This window comes from Pezoporus wallicus, unplaced genomic scaffold (genome assembly GCF_028554395.1).
Source record: "Pezoporus wallicus isolate ANWC-B61680 ecotype Strahan unplaced genomic scaffold, APGP_CSIRO_Pwel_v1 scaffold_13428, whole genome shotgun sequence".
Lineage (NCBI taxonomy): Eukaryota > Metazoa > Chordata > Aves > Psittaciformes > Psittacidae > Pezoporus > Pezoporus wallicus.
Window position 1 is genome coordinate 2,608,822 of NW_026637482.1, and position 14,060 is coordinate 2,622,881.

The following is a 14,060-nucleotide window of genomic DNA, read 5'->3' on the forward strand; positions in this document are numbered from 1 at the left end:
TCCCTTGTTAACCTTACACAACCTTTCACACTTGCGTTTCTACTGATCTCATCTATTGTGAATGGAACAACCACTGTATCTTGCTCTTTAAATCCCCACAGCATATGCAATACTTCCATGAAGCAGTACTTTCAGAGCTGAATGATAGGCATTCTGACAATAACACACTGTGAGGCTCTGACAGCTGACAACAGAACAAAAGAAAAATTGCTTAATAAAAAGTCAAGAAAATTAACCATTAGCACTCAAAGTAATTATAATGTCAATAAAGTCTGAAAGACATGTCTTTCAGGGACACAGTCATGCTCCTGTTGAAGTCTGTAGGGTAGCCTCAGGCTCTAGTTTAGCTAAGATTAATCTCTAACAGGTACACTCTGTGATTAAACACTGGTCAGCACCTGAACACACACACAGAGTATTGAAAAGATACAGTAAAAGGGAGAAAAATATTCTCCTAAAGCCATAGTAAGTAGTCTCATCAGTTACCCAGAAGCAGTGCCTCTTTGACTCATAACTGACTCCAGCTCATCCAAGAAAATTGTGGAAGGAGCATGGTACCGGGCAAGCTCAAATAATACCTGTTTAGAGAGAAGAGTAAATGTGAAAGAGAAGATAAACTTACACAAAAAGGCATTAAGGACCACTGGACAAACTTACACAAAAAGGCATTAAGGACCACTGGACAGAAGATAAATTTAACAGCACCCATTTTCTAAACTCCTAGGACAAAAAGGGGTATCTGCTGGGAAAAAGCTCTGGGTAGGCTGAGCATCCCTGAGTCCTCTCAGATTCTCAAAGGTCTGTAAAGGAAGTATAAAGAACACAGCCCTGTAATCCTGTCTCTATATGTATATAGAGATAATAAATGCATTCATGGGACCTCACTTGGATCATTGTGTACAGCTGTGGTGTCCTCAACATAAAAAGGACACGGAACTGCTGGAACAAGTCCAGAGGAGGCCACGAGGATGATCAGGGGACTGGAGCACCTCCTGTATGAAGACAGGCTGAGAAAGTTGGGGCTGTTCAGCCTGGAGAAGAGAAGGCTGTGTGGAGACCTCAGAGTGCCTTCCAGTATCTGAAGGGGGCCTATAAGGATGCTGGGGACTGTAGTGACAGGACAAGGGGTAATGGGTTCAAACTTAAACAAAGCAAATTCAGGTTAGATATAAGGAAGAAGTTCTTTACTGTGAGGGTGGTGAGGCACTGGAATGGGTTGCCCAGGGAAGCTGTGAATGCTCCATCCCTGGCAGTGTTCAAGGCCAGGCTGTACAGAGCCTTGGGTGACATGGTTTAGTGTGAGGTGTTCCTGCGCATGGCCAGGGGGTTGGAACTGGATGATCTTAAGGTCCTTTCCAACCCTAACTGTGCTATGATTCTATAAATATTTCTGGATAAATCCTATCAGAGTATCCTGTGAATAATGGGATAGAATAAAATGATCATCTGAGAATTCTGGGAACTCCTCAATTGTTATGAGACTAAACATATATCTTTTGTTGTTGCTCCATTTGTAGTTCGGTTTTTTTTTTTTAATATGGATTTAAGAGAAAAAAATACAAGTCATCTGAACCATGATGAAAGAAAACGGACTGGTTCTCTTGATAAGAAACAAGAGTTCTTTTGTTTTTCCTGGTGAAAGCAAACATAATCTTTAATCAAGATTAAAAAATAGAGTATAAAGCTGACACAAAAAATCTGGGTCTGCCATTTGGAGAAAGAAATTTCTTCTGTATTTCTGTGGACAGGCTTATATTAGAGGTAAGAGCATACTGTCAGTCCTTCAGTGAAGTATTCTTAAGAGTTTTTAAATGAATATCACTAACAATATACATTAATTCAGCACTTTCTAATCTGAACACTTAAAAAAAAACCCCAAATTTAAAAAGATGATATGTATCTTCTACATGTTGGATATGAAGCACAGGGTTTAAATTATTTGCCCAGTCTATATTTTTATTACAAATCTGAAATATAAAATCACATCAATACAGCCAAGAACTGAGGAGAACAGGTTGAGTGGACATGCCCACAAATGACTACAAAAGCTCACTTATCCTTCACACAATTTCAGAAGACTCCTGCTCCAGCCTCATGTGAATTCAGGATATAAATTCACACAATACTTCTCTTAGAGCTGTCCTGATCGACAATCTTATTTCATTGTTGGACTCTGCCAAAAACTCAACTAAGGGTAAAATGCTACAAATTCAGTATCACTGCAAACGCTGCAGCATGTTCGCAAAAACCTTTTGGATGATGGTGTCAAAAAACAGACTGTCCCTTCCCTATTCCTGCCAGAAGGGAAACTTCTAGGAAGCTACTGAGACAGACTTCAAGAGGATCAGTAACACAGTAGGTTAATGTCAGAAGAAAAATGTGCTATTTTAAAGGACACAGGACATATGAAGAGTAATCATGTTGCAGACATTGCCTAAAATTCAAGAGAGATTAACAATGCTTGCAATGCCATTTGCCAAGCGCAATCTGTTACGGTTATTCACTCTCAAGAGTTCTGTATCCATCCGAAGTGCAGCCAACGAGATAAGCATAAGGGAAGGCAAAGAGCTTATGGATTTCTCACACCAAAATGGTGGACATTTATAACAGAGATGTTATATTGGGCAAGGATGCTACACCTGAATCCCTGAATGTTTCTGTACCACAGCACAGCCATGCATGCTAATTGCTAGGCTATATGCAAAAATACATCTGCCCATTTACCATCAAACTACCTTCTTTAAAATATCATCACATCTGTATTTGACTGTAAGATCTCTGTGACACAGGAATTCTTTGCCAATTCTGTGCCCTAAGAACTAAGAATAGTAGTGAATTTGGGAATCTAAGTAACATTTTCTAAGGAGCCTAAGAGCCAAGCCTTGCAGAAAGGGTATGAAGTGCTTTGAAACGGTCGCTAAGCAGACACTGCTTTACTCAGGAGCTCTGCTTGCCTGTCTGTTATTCAGCGAGTCAAGAATAGAATCACAGAATCATAGAATATTTAAGGTTGGAAAGGACCTTAAGATCACCCAGTTCCAACCCCCCTGCCATGGGAAGGGACACCTCACACTAAACCATGCCACCCAAGGCCGTGTCCAACCTGGCCTTCAACACCACCAGGGATGGAGCATTCACAACTTCCTTGGGCGACCCATTCCAGTGCCTCACCACCCTTACAGTAAAGAACTTCTTCCTTATATCCAATCTAAACTTGCCCTGTTTAAGTTTTAACCCATTACCCCTTTTCCTATCACTACAGTACCTAGTGAAGAGTCCCTCTCCAGCATCCTTGCTGCCTTCATCAGCTTCATCTTACACTACAGAACTAGAATTCCACAGCAAGAATCCATTGTGAGACACCTACAGAAGTGATGTTATTCCCATTTGAAGAACAAGATACATACGTTGTCCAATACAGGAGAGATTAGGAGTATCAGATGAATACTCCACTGTCCAGTTCTGTGTTAAACTCCAGTTCTTTAAGTGGGAACCTGATGTTTGTTAAAGTACAAGAAATGACAGAATAATTCTTACCCGGACAAGTTTTTCTGAATCACCCCTCCATTTGCTGACAATGGTGGATGCTGATATGTTGAAAAAAGTTGTATTGCATTCTGTGGCAACAGCCTTAGCAAGCAAAGTTTTCCCAGTACCTACAAACAACAGTGTTGAAGAAAGTCTCTAAAGATTTGTTAAGACTCTAAAGACTGTTGATTCAGTCTTTAAAGAAATACAATGCAAACGTTTGAATAATTCCCCTCATTATACTACCAGTCAGATAGAAACAGTAAAATAGGAGTCATAGAAACATAGAATGATGTGGGTTGGAAGGGAGCTTTGAAGGTCATCTAGTCCAATCCCCCCCAAGCTGATCACGAACATCTTCAACTAGATCAAGTTGCTCAGAGCCCTATCCAAGCTGACCTTCAGTGTTTCCAGGGATAGGGCATCTACCACCTCATGTCTACCGCTTGTGCCAGTGTTTCAGAGTCATTCACTAGCCCGAATCTCCCTTCTTTCAATTTAAAACCATTACCTTTTGTCCTGTCATACAGATTCTACAAAAAGCCTCTGTCCCCATTTTATTGTAAGAACACTTTAAGTAGTGAAAGGCTGGAATAATGTCTCCCCAAAGCCTTCTCTTCTCCAGGCTGAACAAGCCCTGCTCTCTCAGCCTGTGCTCACAGCAGAGGTGCTCCAGCCCTCAGATCATTCTGTGGCCCTTCTTGGATTGCCTGGAGAAGCTCAGGTAATACAGCGCTAGAAATGCATTCCTCAAATTCTGAAGTACTATATGCTGAAATGGTTTCATGTCTTCGCTGCCAAGTACATTTAAGATTTACAGGAACAAATGGAGTTTACTGCAGTGACAGTCTTTGCAACCTGGCTCTGGAGGTACGTGTGCCCTCTGTCTCTTTCCAGTCATACTCATGGTGATAATGCTTGTGTCAGAGTGGAGCACAGGGAGCAGTGAAACTGTGCTGACATGAACAACACTCAGCTAGCACAGCAGAGAGCAAGGCTTTCACCCCATTTCTAAAACAACCCCCAAACACAAAAGAAAGAAAGAAAGGACAAAGGACACCTCCTTAAGGAGGTGAGTCCAGATTTATTCACATTTCGTAAGATCAGGTCAAGCCAAACTTGATTAATATGGTCCAAGCTGAGTGAAAACAGAGATACGAGTTCTCCCTCCTCTGAATGGTTAGCGCAAGTACTGGTTTTGGAAGGTTAAGGTGTAGAAATGATCAAGGGTTGTGAGAAAGGAAAATGGACAGGTTTGAGTGCCAGAGATAGACATAATCACTCAACACTATCTCCTTTTATTTCACATTAGAGAACATGTTCTTCATTAACACATTTGATCTAATTAGCATCAATGATTTATCCATGGGACAAAACAGGAAGCAGTGATAAACAGGGTATAAAGCTCTCCATACCTGGTGGTCCATACAGCAATAATCCTTTCCAAGGAGACAGAATGCCAGTAAACAGCTGTGGGTACTGTGGAAACAGAAAAGTAACTGAGGATTAAAAATGCAGCAATTATAAAAAATGCAAGGGACTCTAACCCCTACCTCCACTGCTCCTAACGTGTTCAGGAAATGTAAGAAATTTGAAGAGAGGGGGATAAAACCCCTCCAAAACAATCTGTGTTTGCTATTTGAAATGTGGTTTAAATGAATTCTTCAAATGCAATTGGTTTGAGATTCTCTTCTTTAAGCCGTTTTCCACTGAATTAATACAGGCCAAATCCAGCACCTCTTACCAAAAACAACACCCAACACTAATAATTCTAATATTGAAAGGCCATTTTCCTGTAGGAGAATGGGTATGCCATTGTCAGATGAAACAGGAACAGAAACAGTTTTAACATAACTGCCTACAAAAGCACAGAAACAGAGAACCCTAAAACACCACCATAATTACAAGGAAAATGCTAATGAGCCAAAGAGTGGTTTTCTCGAAACTATTTTGCTCCTTACTCTTATAGGATAAACAACTGCTTCCTTGACCAGTCTTTTAGCCGCATCCAGCCCAATAATATCATCCCACTTCACGTTTGGATTATGGAGATAAATGTCCTGCAACATACACCACATCCTGTTAGTAAAATTTCTTGTGCATTTGGATAATAATCTCTGGCAAACTAAAAGAATTGACTCAGCTATAAAGAGTGCTTTTAAGTGATAGAAACCATATTATTTAACCTTATGTCCTGGAGACCTCCCCAAAGGAAAGCATACACAGCAATCATTTCTACAGAGCTGCTTCATTGTGCCTTGCTTCCCTTCAAGCCCCTAGTTTCCCTAAGAGTATATATACTGCTAAATGTATATGTTGAGCAGATCTGTTTCTCAGATCTGTTTTCTGATAGTTGCTTTTAGTAACCAACTAACACATGAAGAGCTACCACGACATGAACCTTCACTAACCCTAATATTTTGTCTCTTACGCTGGCAAGTATTGGATGTTTAAAAACAAGTGTAAGCAACAGGAGTGACATGTTGGTTCATATTTACATTCACCAAAAATCTGCAACCAAAGGACTTTGATAATTAAAATTACATCTTAGTCTTTGAATTCAAACACCCTCTGACATTCATTCTTAGGTGAATTTCTCTTACCTCTGTTTTGAACATGTTACTCTGTAGCAATGAGTTCCACAGTTTAATCATGTGCAATATGAAAGTACTTTTGTTTGGTTTAAACTTGACACTCAGTAACTTTATGGCTGCACCTATTGCTTATATTATTACTTATAAGTAACAGTAAAAAACTGCTATTTACTCACACTATAGAAGACTTTATATGTTGCAGGAAAAGCTGTGAGAAACTCTAACAGCAGGAAAATATTCCCCTAAGCATCTATCAAAAGATAGTCGGTAATTAGTCTATGCCCTGAAGCACTCACTAAATTAATTTCATTTAATTCATCAAACTTTCCAAATCTTCTATGAATCTTTACATTTGCCTTAGCAATATTCTGTGGCTTTGAGTTCCAGAGACTAATTGTTCTGCACAGAATATCCTATCCTCAGTACAAATACTTTGGATAAGTTCTGCTCTCCAATGAAAACAGGCAGTCCCCAGAGACTGAAGAAAAATTATGTGCTTATATCCAAGGGGAAAATATGATTTAATACAATTAGGGAAAATATTTATATAGATTACACTTTCCCTTTTTATTAACAGCAAATTAAGATGAATCAAATTTCTGCTACTAAGTAGAGACTTCCATAACTGTTTCCAAATTAAATTAGATTGTATTGTAAAATAGATACCATGTGCTATTTATTTTTATTGATTTACACAGTGTTGATTACCATAGCAACTAGGAACATACTAGCACTCCTTACAAAACATACCATAATGAAGGTTTAAAACAGTTTACAAAACATACCACAATGAAGGTTTAAAACAAGCCTGTTGCTTCTTTATAAAGTAGTAATAAGAACAACATTCTTCTAAAGGTAGACCATTAATTAAATTTTATTTAATTAAATTTCATGTAATGAGAACTGAATTGAAATTACTGAGAATTTTCTTACTTTAAGGTTGGAAATTTCTTAAGAGGTCAATTCTACTGAAGTGCAAACGCAAAACTTGTAGACCAACAGTTTCAGCCATATATAGCTATAAAAATCAGTCAGCAAAAGTTTTACAGCTGGTTTTAAGTATGTGTGAGCAAGAGCTGATACCATTTCTGATGCTTATAGAATGTAAGAGTCATAACACTATCAGATATTGTGATACTCCAAAGACAAGTGCCTTTTGGGTTTTGGAAACTGATGCATGCAAAACATTTACCTGCTTCATAGCCACTGATCCCCAGTAGCCCAGGGCGTGTTTGCTAGACTGCACCTCAACTCATGAGTGAAATGAAAAGAGGCTGACAATATTGGAATTCCTTCCAGGTACATTAAATAATAGTTGATATTAGCTAATATATTTAAATATCTCTTTTCAGTGTTGTATATAGCAGTAAGAACAAAGGGAAAAGCTATGACAGTCTCATGGGTACAGCATGATTAGATTACATGTTGCCCATTAGAAAGGAATGGTCTTAATTACTTTCTCCCATTGGGAATCAGAAAGAAACATCATTACGTAAAGAAATGACCTGCTGGGAGTTGCATGATAAGAAAATATCCTGCACATTCACGAATAAACACTATCAGTGACAGTAGAAAGAAACAAACAGAATTCTCAGATGACAAAGATAACCACGATCTCTATAAAACCAAAATGGAGATCCAATCTTACTTTGCTTACAACTGTTGCAAGTTCTCTCATCTCACCAGTCATGCCAATAAAAGCACTAAGGGGTTTTAATAATCGTTCCTAAAAAGAAGACAAATGTAAGTTCTTGTCAGACCTCTGCTATTTTGAAATAGATAAACCATGAAATAGTTGCAAAAAAGCTGATACATCATAATATCTGCTTTGAAGGCTGTAAAAATATAGATAATAATTAAGATTTTGAAGTAAGCCGTATTTGCAGTAACTCTTCTCATCTGAAAGAATCTAACCCTGAAGTAACGTTAAAATGAGCAGCACTCTTACTGCACATGTCCTAAACATGCCCTACATATATTAAGAGGACTGAAAAATGTCACTAGGGGTCACTGTATCATCACATTCTGCGTATTGACAGTCTGCAGACTGCCACCACCCAAGTTGGATGCACCGTCTGAGAACCAATGGCTTGTTTCAAGGAGTTATCAGTGAAAATTTCTCTAAACCACCCAAACTCTGTTCTTATCTCAGCCAAGGCAGACACTAAATAACATACTGAATTCAAAGGAACCAGTATTTCACCCTCAGAAGTTCTGCATGTTTCTGCAGTATGTTTTTGGGATGAACCCTAAGGCATCATTCGTATTTGCTATCTTCTTTCATGTTCAATGACAACATTGTTGTGGTATTTTGCTCCTTGTTATGTAAAACTGATGCTCACATTCATTGGAAATATGAACAGAAACACTTACTGATGGATCCGGGTCACAGTTAAGGCTGTTCAAGACTATTCCATTTGATGATACTTTGACAGCATCCTGAATCATCCCATGGAAGTCAGTTACCTGGCCCTAAAGGAGAAAATAATGTTGTGATAGGCTTTACAATGATGGTAACTATGTTGTTAAAACTGCACTGGTCCAAATTTTGCTTGCCATTACAGCAATGAATTTCCTTACTTCATATATGGTTTTAAATATGGAAAAAACTGCCCCCAGAATCTATGGTAGCAATGGGAAAAGAACACACATTTCAGTCATACAACCATTTAAGCGCTGAGCCTCCTATCATCTCATTCAGGAATCTGAAATTTATCTTCAATTTTAGCTATTACCACTGGGTTTTAAAACCAGAAATATTTCTTCTTCTTGATTATGTTTGAAACACTATTTAATGCAAAGAATTAATGCCCAAATAATAAAATTCACCCTTTGGCTAATTATATATGAAAATTTTCTCTAAAATTACATAAAAAAGCTGGTATTTAATATTTGTGAAAAACTCTAAGATAAGTTTCTTTCTACAAGCATATTTCTATCATAAATTACATACTAGGTTTCCACCAACCCTTCTTGTGTGAGTGCCATCTCCTCCACTTTTGCTGATTGCTGAGATGTTTAAGCCAAAGTCAGACTGCTCCAGAGTAACTGCACTGTCATTATTCTAGAGAAAAGTAAAGTTTAAACCAGACGTGTTACCAAATAGATGAGTTTCACCTCTTCATACATGCCCAGACAAACCATATCATTATGTGTAAATTGCAAGAGTAATCCCATATTTGTCAGACAAACACCACAGTGCATTTAGTTAGACTTCCTCTAACTGGTGACTGCAGTGGTGAAAACTATGTCTCTGGAGCTCAGCATTCAAGCTATTTCATGCATGGAGCTCCCAGTTTAAGTTGCAGGTATCTGCATTTTACATAGCTATGAGAAGAAACACAAACAGTGGAAACGACATCCATATATAAGGCACAGCATGTCAACTCAGAAATTAAGAGGTTTTTCAGATCCAAAGTTATTTTGACATACACCACAGCAGCTATTGCTGTAAAATCAAAAATCTAATGCTTGTTTTTTTAATTTTTTTTTTGAAGGGTGAGAATTGGTCAGAGATGAGGTGCTCTCTGTGAAGGAATATAGACAAGGACCTGAAAAAAACCCAGAGGTTGTCCTTCACCTAGCTCCTCAAAAGCTGTAAGAGACATGGTGCTCGCCCACCAACCTGCTGTTCCTGCTCCATCCTCTGTAAAGGATGATAATAAAGTAGTTTTGACACAATCTTACCAAAATGAGACTCACAAACCCAGAAATTACAGAGCCAAATTACTCCCCCAATCTCACACCTTATGCACTGTGAAGATGCTTAAAACTGACTGCAGACTTTCTACTTGCTTGGCTTGTCCTGCTTTCTGGCACTAAAGGATGAATCTAATGGGAAAACTCTGGTTGCTTTCCATATACGCTGGATTATATGACTCTTTTTTCTCTAATTTTTGCTTGTGACATGCTCCCCAAATCACAGCCAGGAAGCATATTCTCCTTGCATCAGTCTTGCATTCATAATCCTTAAATCGCATAATTAGTAAAAAGTATTAGTAACATAATTATTAATTGAGCAACTCACATCCTCTCGCTGCCTATAGCCTCTCAAAATAAACTCACATTAATTTCAACGACAGTGCCAAGATAAAACACATGCAAACCTGGCTGGGGCTCTTCTTGGTGAAAGATTTGAATTCTGCTGCACTTCCAGAGGAGGTTGTTAACAATGGTTGTTGCACTGTCTGATGTCTGAGCCTTGGGAGGTTATGAAAAGAGCTTGCTGCCCTAAAATTAAAAAAAAAAAAAAAAAAAAAGAAAGACTTTCACAACTTTTTTCCTTCAAAATACCAAGATTAAAAGGCAGAGATTTCAAATAAAGCAGTGTCTAGCTACCTTTGCTCCCACTGAAGTTAAAGCATCAATTTCAATCACAGCGAAGTTCAATCTTACTGCTTGCAAATACGCCACCCCACCTCAGCTACACTGCAAAAACTCTGTAAGTTGTCTGGATCTCCATTTGGGAAATAAGTCTCTGCTTTCCTCTAGCAGATACAGGAAAATGTGCCACAGAGTCAGCAGTGTGACTCTACACTTTAGTATTCCAGTGGTACCACAACATTATTTTAACCATGCTGCATATTGCTTTTATAGGAAAATTTTCTGCACAGGAAAGAAAACCATATATTTCTCTTACCTTCTTGGTCTTCCCCTAGTTCTCAGCTGTTGTTTATTTTCTGCTGAGACAAAATTAATATTAAAATGGAAAATAATTAAGGATATAAAAAAGAGCAACTTGATTTCATTTCCCTCACCCATTCAAACATACTTTTGAGCACACAGTAACGACTTTGGAAATACTGCATAAACAGGAATAGCATGATTATAAGCAATATAAGCTTGCAAAAGTGTTTTGAAAAAAAAATGATATTGGAGAGAGCAGTTTGGCTTTGGGCTTGTTAAATTTTAGGTTCAATTCAGTCTTTGGTTTCTTTTCTTTCATTTTAAAACCAATATCATTTTCAATGTAAGATGGACACGACCAGAAATCAGATTAAACACTAACTTAAACTAATTTAATATACCACATGGAACACCTATTTAATGCAAATATTTTTTTTTTCATTGGGAAATAAGAATTTGCCTTACTTGTCTTAATACTGATTTTATCATGGTTCAACATACCAAGACAGTATAAATGCCACATTACAATGGCGGTTATCAAACTGTTTCTAAGTCATTTTACCTATATAGGAAATTTTTTGTGTTTATCAAACATTTCATTTACCTGTGATCTGAAAGTTGTTGGAAGCCATATGAAACAATGACAACTGCTCAGAGATGTTCTCTGGTCAATCTTCCCCTTCTCTGATAACTCGTATTTTTCTTACAAGACAAACAGGTACAGATGTTGGTGTTCTCTGTAGCTTTCAAGCTTTTCAAAACTGATTCTTACACAGTAGTTCTTATGGCTTCTATAAGTTACATTTTGTGCTCAAGTACAAAACCACTCAGGCTCTCAGCTTCATAACAGAATGCTCATATTCTGATTTGCTTTATTCTGTATCATTCATTAATAACTCAGACTTCAAGTCCTTTGGAGCAAATAAAGCTATTACTTTTTTGGCACATTACCTTTAGGATATGAAAACGTGCAAAAGAGATGGTTAACGAGATGAGTGATGATAAACTTTTAAGCAATAGCTTGGATGAGCTAAGTTATAATATTTCATTAAAGTGGTTTAATTTCAAAATTAAATCCAAAATAGAACAGACTTACTACGGTCTTCCCAGGAAAGGAAAGTGAATACATCTATGGCACAATATTTTGCACTTACATGGCATTTTCCATGATCAAAGCAGTTTTAAAAAGACAGAAAAATACAACCTTCTTGTTCCTCTACAGAAAGAGAGAAGGAAGAGCAGAAGAGCTCAAAGCCCCATGTCTCAATTCTTACATCATATGTGCTAGAACTATAACTCTGTAACTGTATGAGTTCAAACATTAAATGCTGATATACAAGAGAAGTGTGGTGAGCACATCAGGCAAATACACATTTTAGGCTTTGGAAACAGTCTTTCATTTTGGAACACAGCCACATACCAGTGTCCGGGACCTTTTTGGTAATTTTAGGATACTTCTGAAATTTTACAAAGTAATAGCTTTCATATTCCATCAAAATTGTCTCAAGATCAATGTTGTCACAAACTTCAAAGCCACGTAAACTTAATTTCGTCTCTTGTTCCAAAGCATATGCAGCATCAACGTACCTGGTAATTAAATAAAAACAACAAACGAAACCAACAACTGTGAGTCATTATCTTACTCTGATTGTTGAAAAGGCAAACAATGGCATTAGTGTGCGTATGGTATTTTTAACCTGTCCCCAACTACGTTTATTATAAAAGCATGAAGTTCTTTCCTGTAAGGGTGGTGAGGCACTGGAATGGGTTGCCCAAGGAAGTTGTGAATGCTCCATCCCTGGCGATGTTCAAGGCCAGGCTGGACAAAGCCTTGGGTGGCATGGTTTAGTGTGAGGTGTCCCTGCCCATGGCAGGGGGGTTGGAACTAGATGATCTTAAGGTCCTTTCTAACCCTAACTATTTTATGAATCTACAAACCCCATTAAAAAAACCTTTGCTGATTCATCTGAAATATTTTTAAATTATATAGGAAATTTTTGGTCCAGAAACTGAAATAATTTAGCAAAGTAAAGAGCCAAGACATGTAATAGTAGTTTAACTCTTCCTCATATGAAACCAAAAGGCCATGCTGTGAACCCACCCAACAGAAGACAGGACACATCACAAGAGGTCAAACATGCGCAAACCTACAAATGTACAACATTATTCTTTAAAAAGAACATACCCTTTCTCCATTAAATAATGCAGAATTAGAATGAGGAGATTTTTTCGACGAGCTTCTGTTCGCATCTCATCCTGTGAATTAACACAAAGCTCTGGATCAAATGTAATATTCTCTTTATTGCTGTAAACAGCATCTAAATGTAGCCTGTGGAAACAAACAAATTAAGACAACAGCATGCAAGAACTGTAAAACAACTCACTGTTAATAAACACAAGGAAAGCTGGTTTCAATGTAATTTTTCTTACACATTATCAGGGCTACTGAATGGGTAGAAACCTTTTCCTAGGGAAGAGAACATTACTTTGAGGTTGCAAAAATAACTTACTTCCCTTACTATGGTTGTGGATTTCCACCATGTCCAGGCTGCTGCGGATTTCAGGGTAAGACTCTTGCAGACCTCATGCACAGTGTCTCCAAGGGCTGTGCAAGGAAACCTCATGCTCCAGTTTGGCTGTGTCCTTCTCTTTCAACTAGAAACACACCTTCTGAGTGCTTGGAGAAGTGCGGATGGAGAACAGGTATGGGATCTGCATGACTACACTACAAAGACCAGCTGTAACGCTGCTGGCACCTCCCATTTCACAGGCCTTGATACATAAACACATGTGAAATAGAGCACGTGAGGGGTTTGTAGTTTGGGGTAACACCATACTTGCCTGATTTTAACATATGATTGAACAAAGTCAGGTCCCAACATGCGGAAATTTTAATATGGAATTAGTCCCTGGATTTCTCCACACTGACTGGAGAATCCAGTTATTCACAAATGGCTCAGTGTTAAAACAAGGCAGCATGAAATACCTTCACCATCATTTAGAGAACCCACATCTGTATTGAGTACAACAAAAGGGGCAGTGGAAACAGAAATCTTGCAAGATACTAGAATAAAGCCTTAATCTGATGAAACATGCCATATATGCCAAGTGTCTGTAGAGAAACCCTGAGACTCTAGGGTTGCAACTGAAGTTGCTATAAGGAGAGCTCTAAAAATCAGCATATTGGCTTTGATCTGCCTCATCGGGATTTGAAGCTGTGACCACAGGAAAAGCAGGTATGGCCAAACCCGCATTTACGATAATAAATAATTTCCTTTCCCTTTTAGGGTGCTGGCATTCAGCACTGGGACC

At 38.2% G+C, this 14,060-nt stretch overlaps 1 protein-coding gene across 4 annotated transcripts in view; it reads right to left on the reverse strand.

Moving 5' to 3' along the window:
* The window catches only part of KATNAL2 (katanin catalytic subunit A1 like 2), a 102,676-nt gene extending 88,929 nt beyond the window's left edge, over positions 1–13,747 (reverse strand). Inside the window, exons 1-12 of one of the 4 annotated variants that reach the window (XM_057405711.1) lie at positions 13,259–13,747; positions 12,934–13,004; positions 12,169–12,335; positions 10,762–10,801; positions 10,229–10,352; positions 9,076–9,186; positions 8,496–8,594; positions 7,771–7,848; positions 5,490–5,588; positions 4,944–5,007; positions 3,538–3,656; positions 487–578 (exon numbers count right to left, since the gene is read on the reverse strand). In XM_057405711.1, coding sequence (XP_057261694.1) covers positions 487–578; positions 3,538–3,656; positions 4,944–5,007; positions 5,490–5,588; positions 7,771–7,848; positions 8,496–8,594; positions 9,076–9,186; positions 10,229–10,352; positions 10,762–10,801; positions 12,169–12,335; positions 12,934–13,004; positions 13,259–13,372 — 1,178 coding nt within the window. In that variant the 5' untranslated portion in view covers positions 13,373–13,747. Of the gene's footprint in view, positions 1–486; positions 579–3,537; positions 3,657–4,943; positions 5,008–5,489; positions 5,589–7,770; positions 7,849–8,495; positions 8,595–9,075; positions 9,187–10,228; positions 10,353–10,761; positions 10,805–12,168; positions 12,336–12,933 lie in introns of all 4 variants that reach the window. The other 3 variants (XM_057405710.1, XM_057405712.1, XM_057405713.1) reach the window with 3 other exon arrangements.
* Between the last annotated feature and the right edge of the window lie 313 nt (positions 13,748–14,060).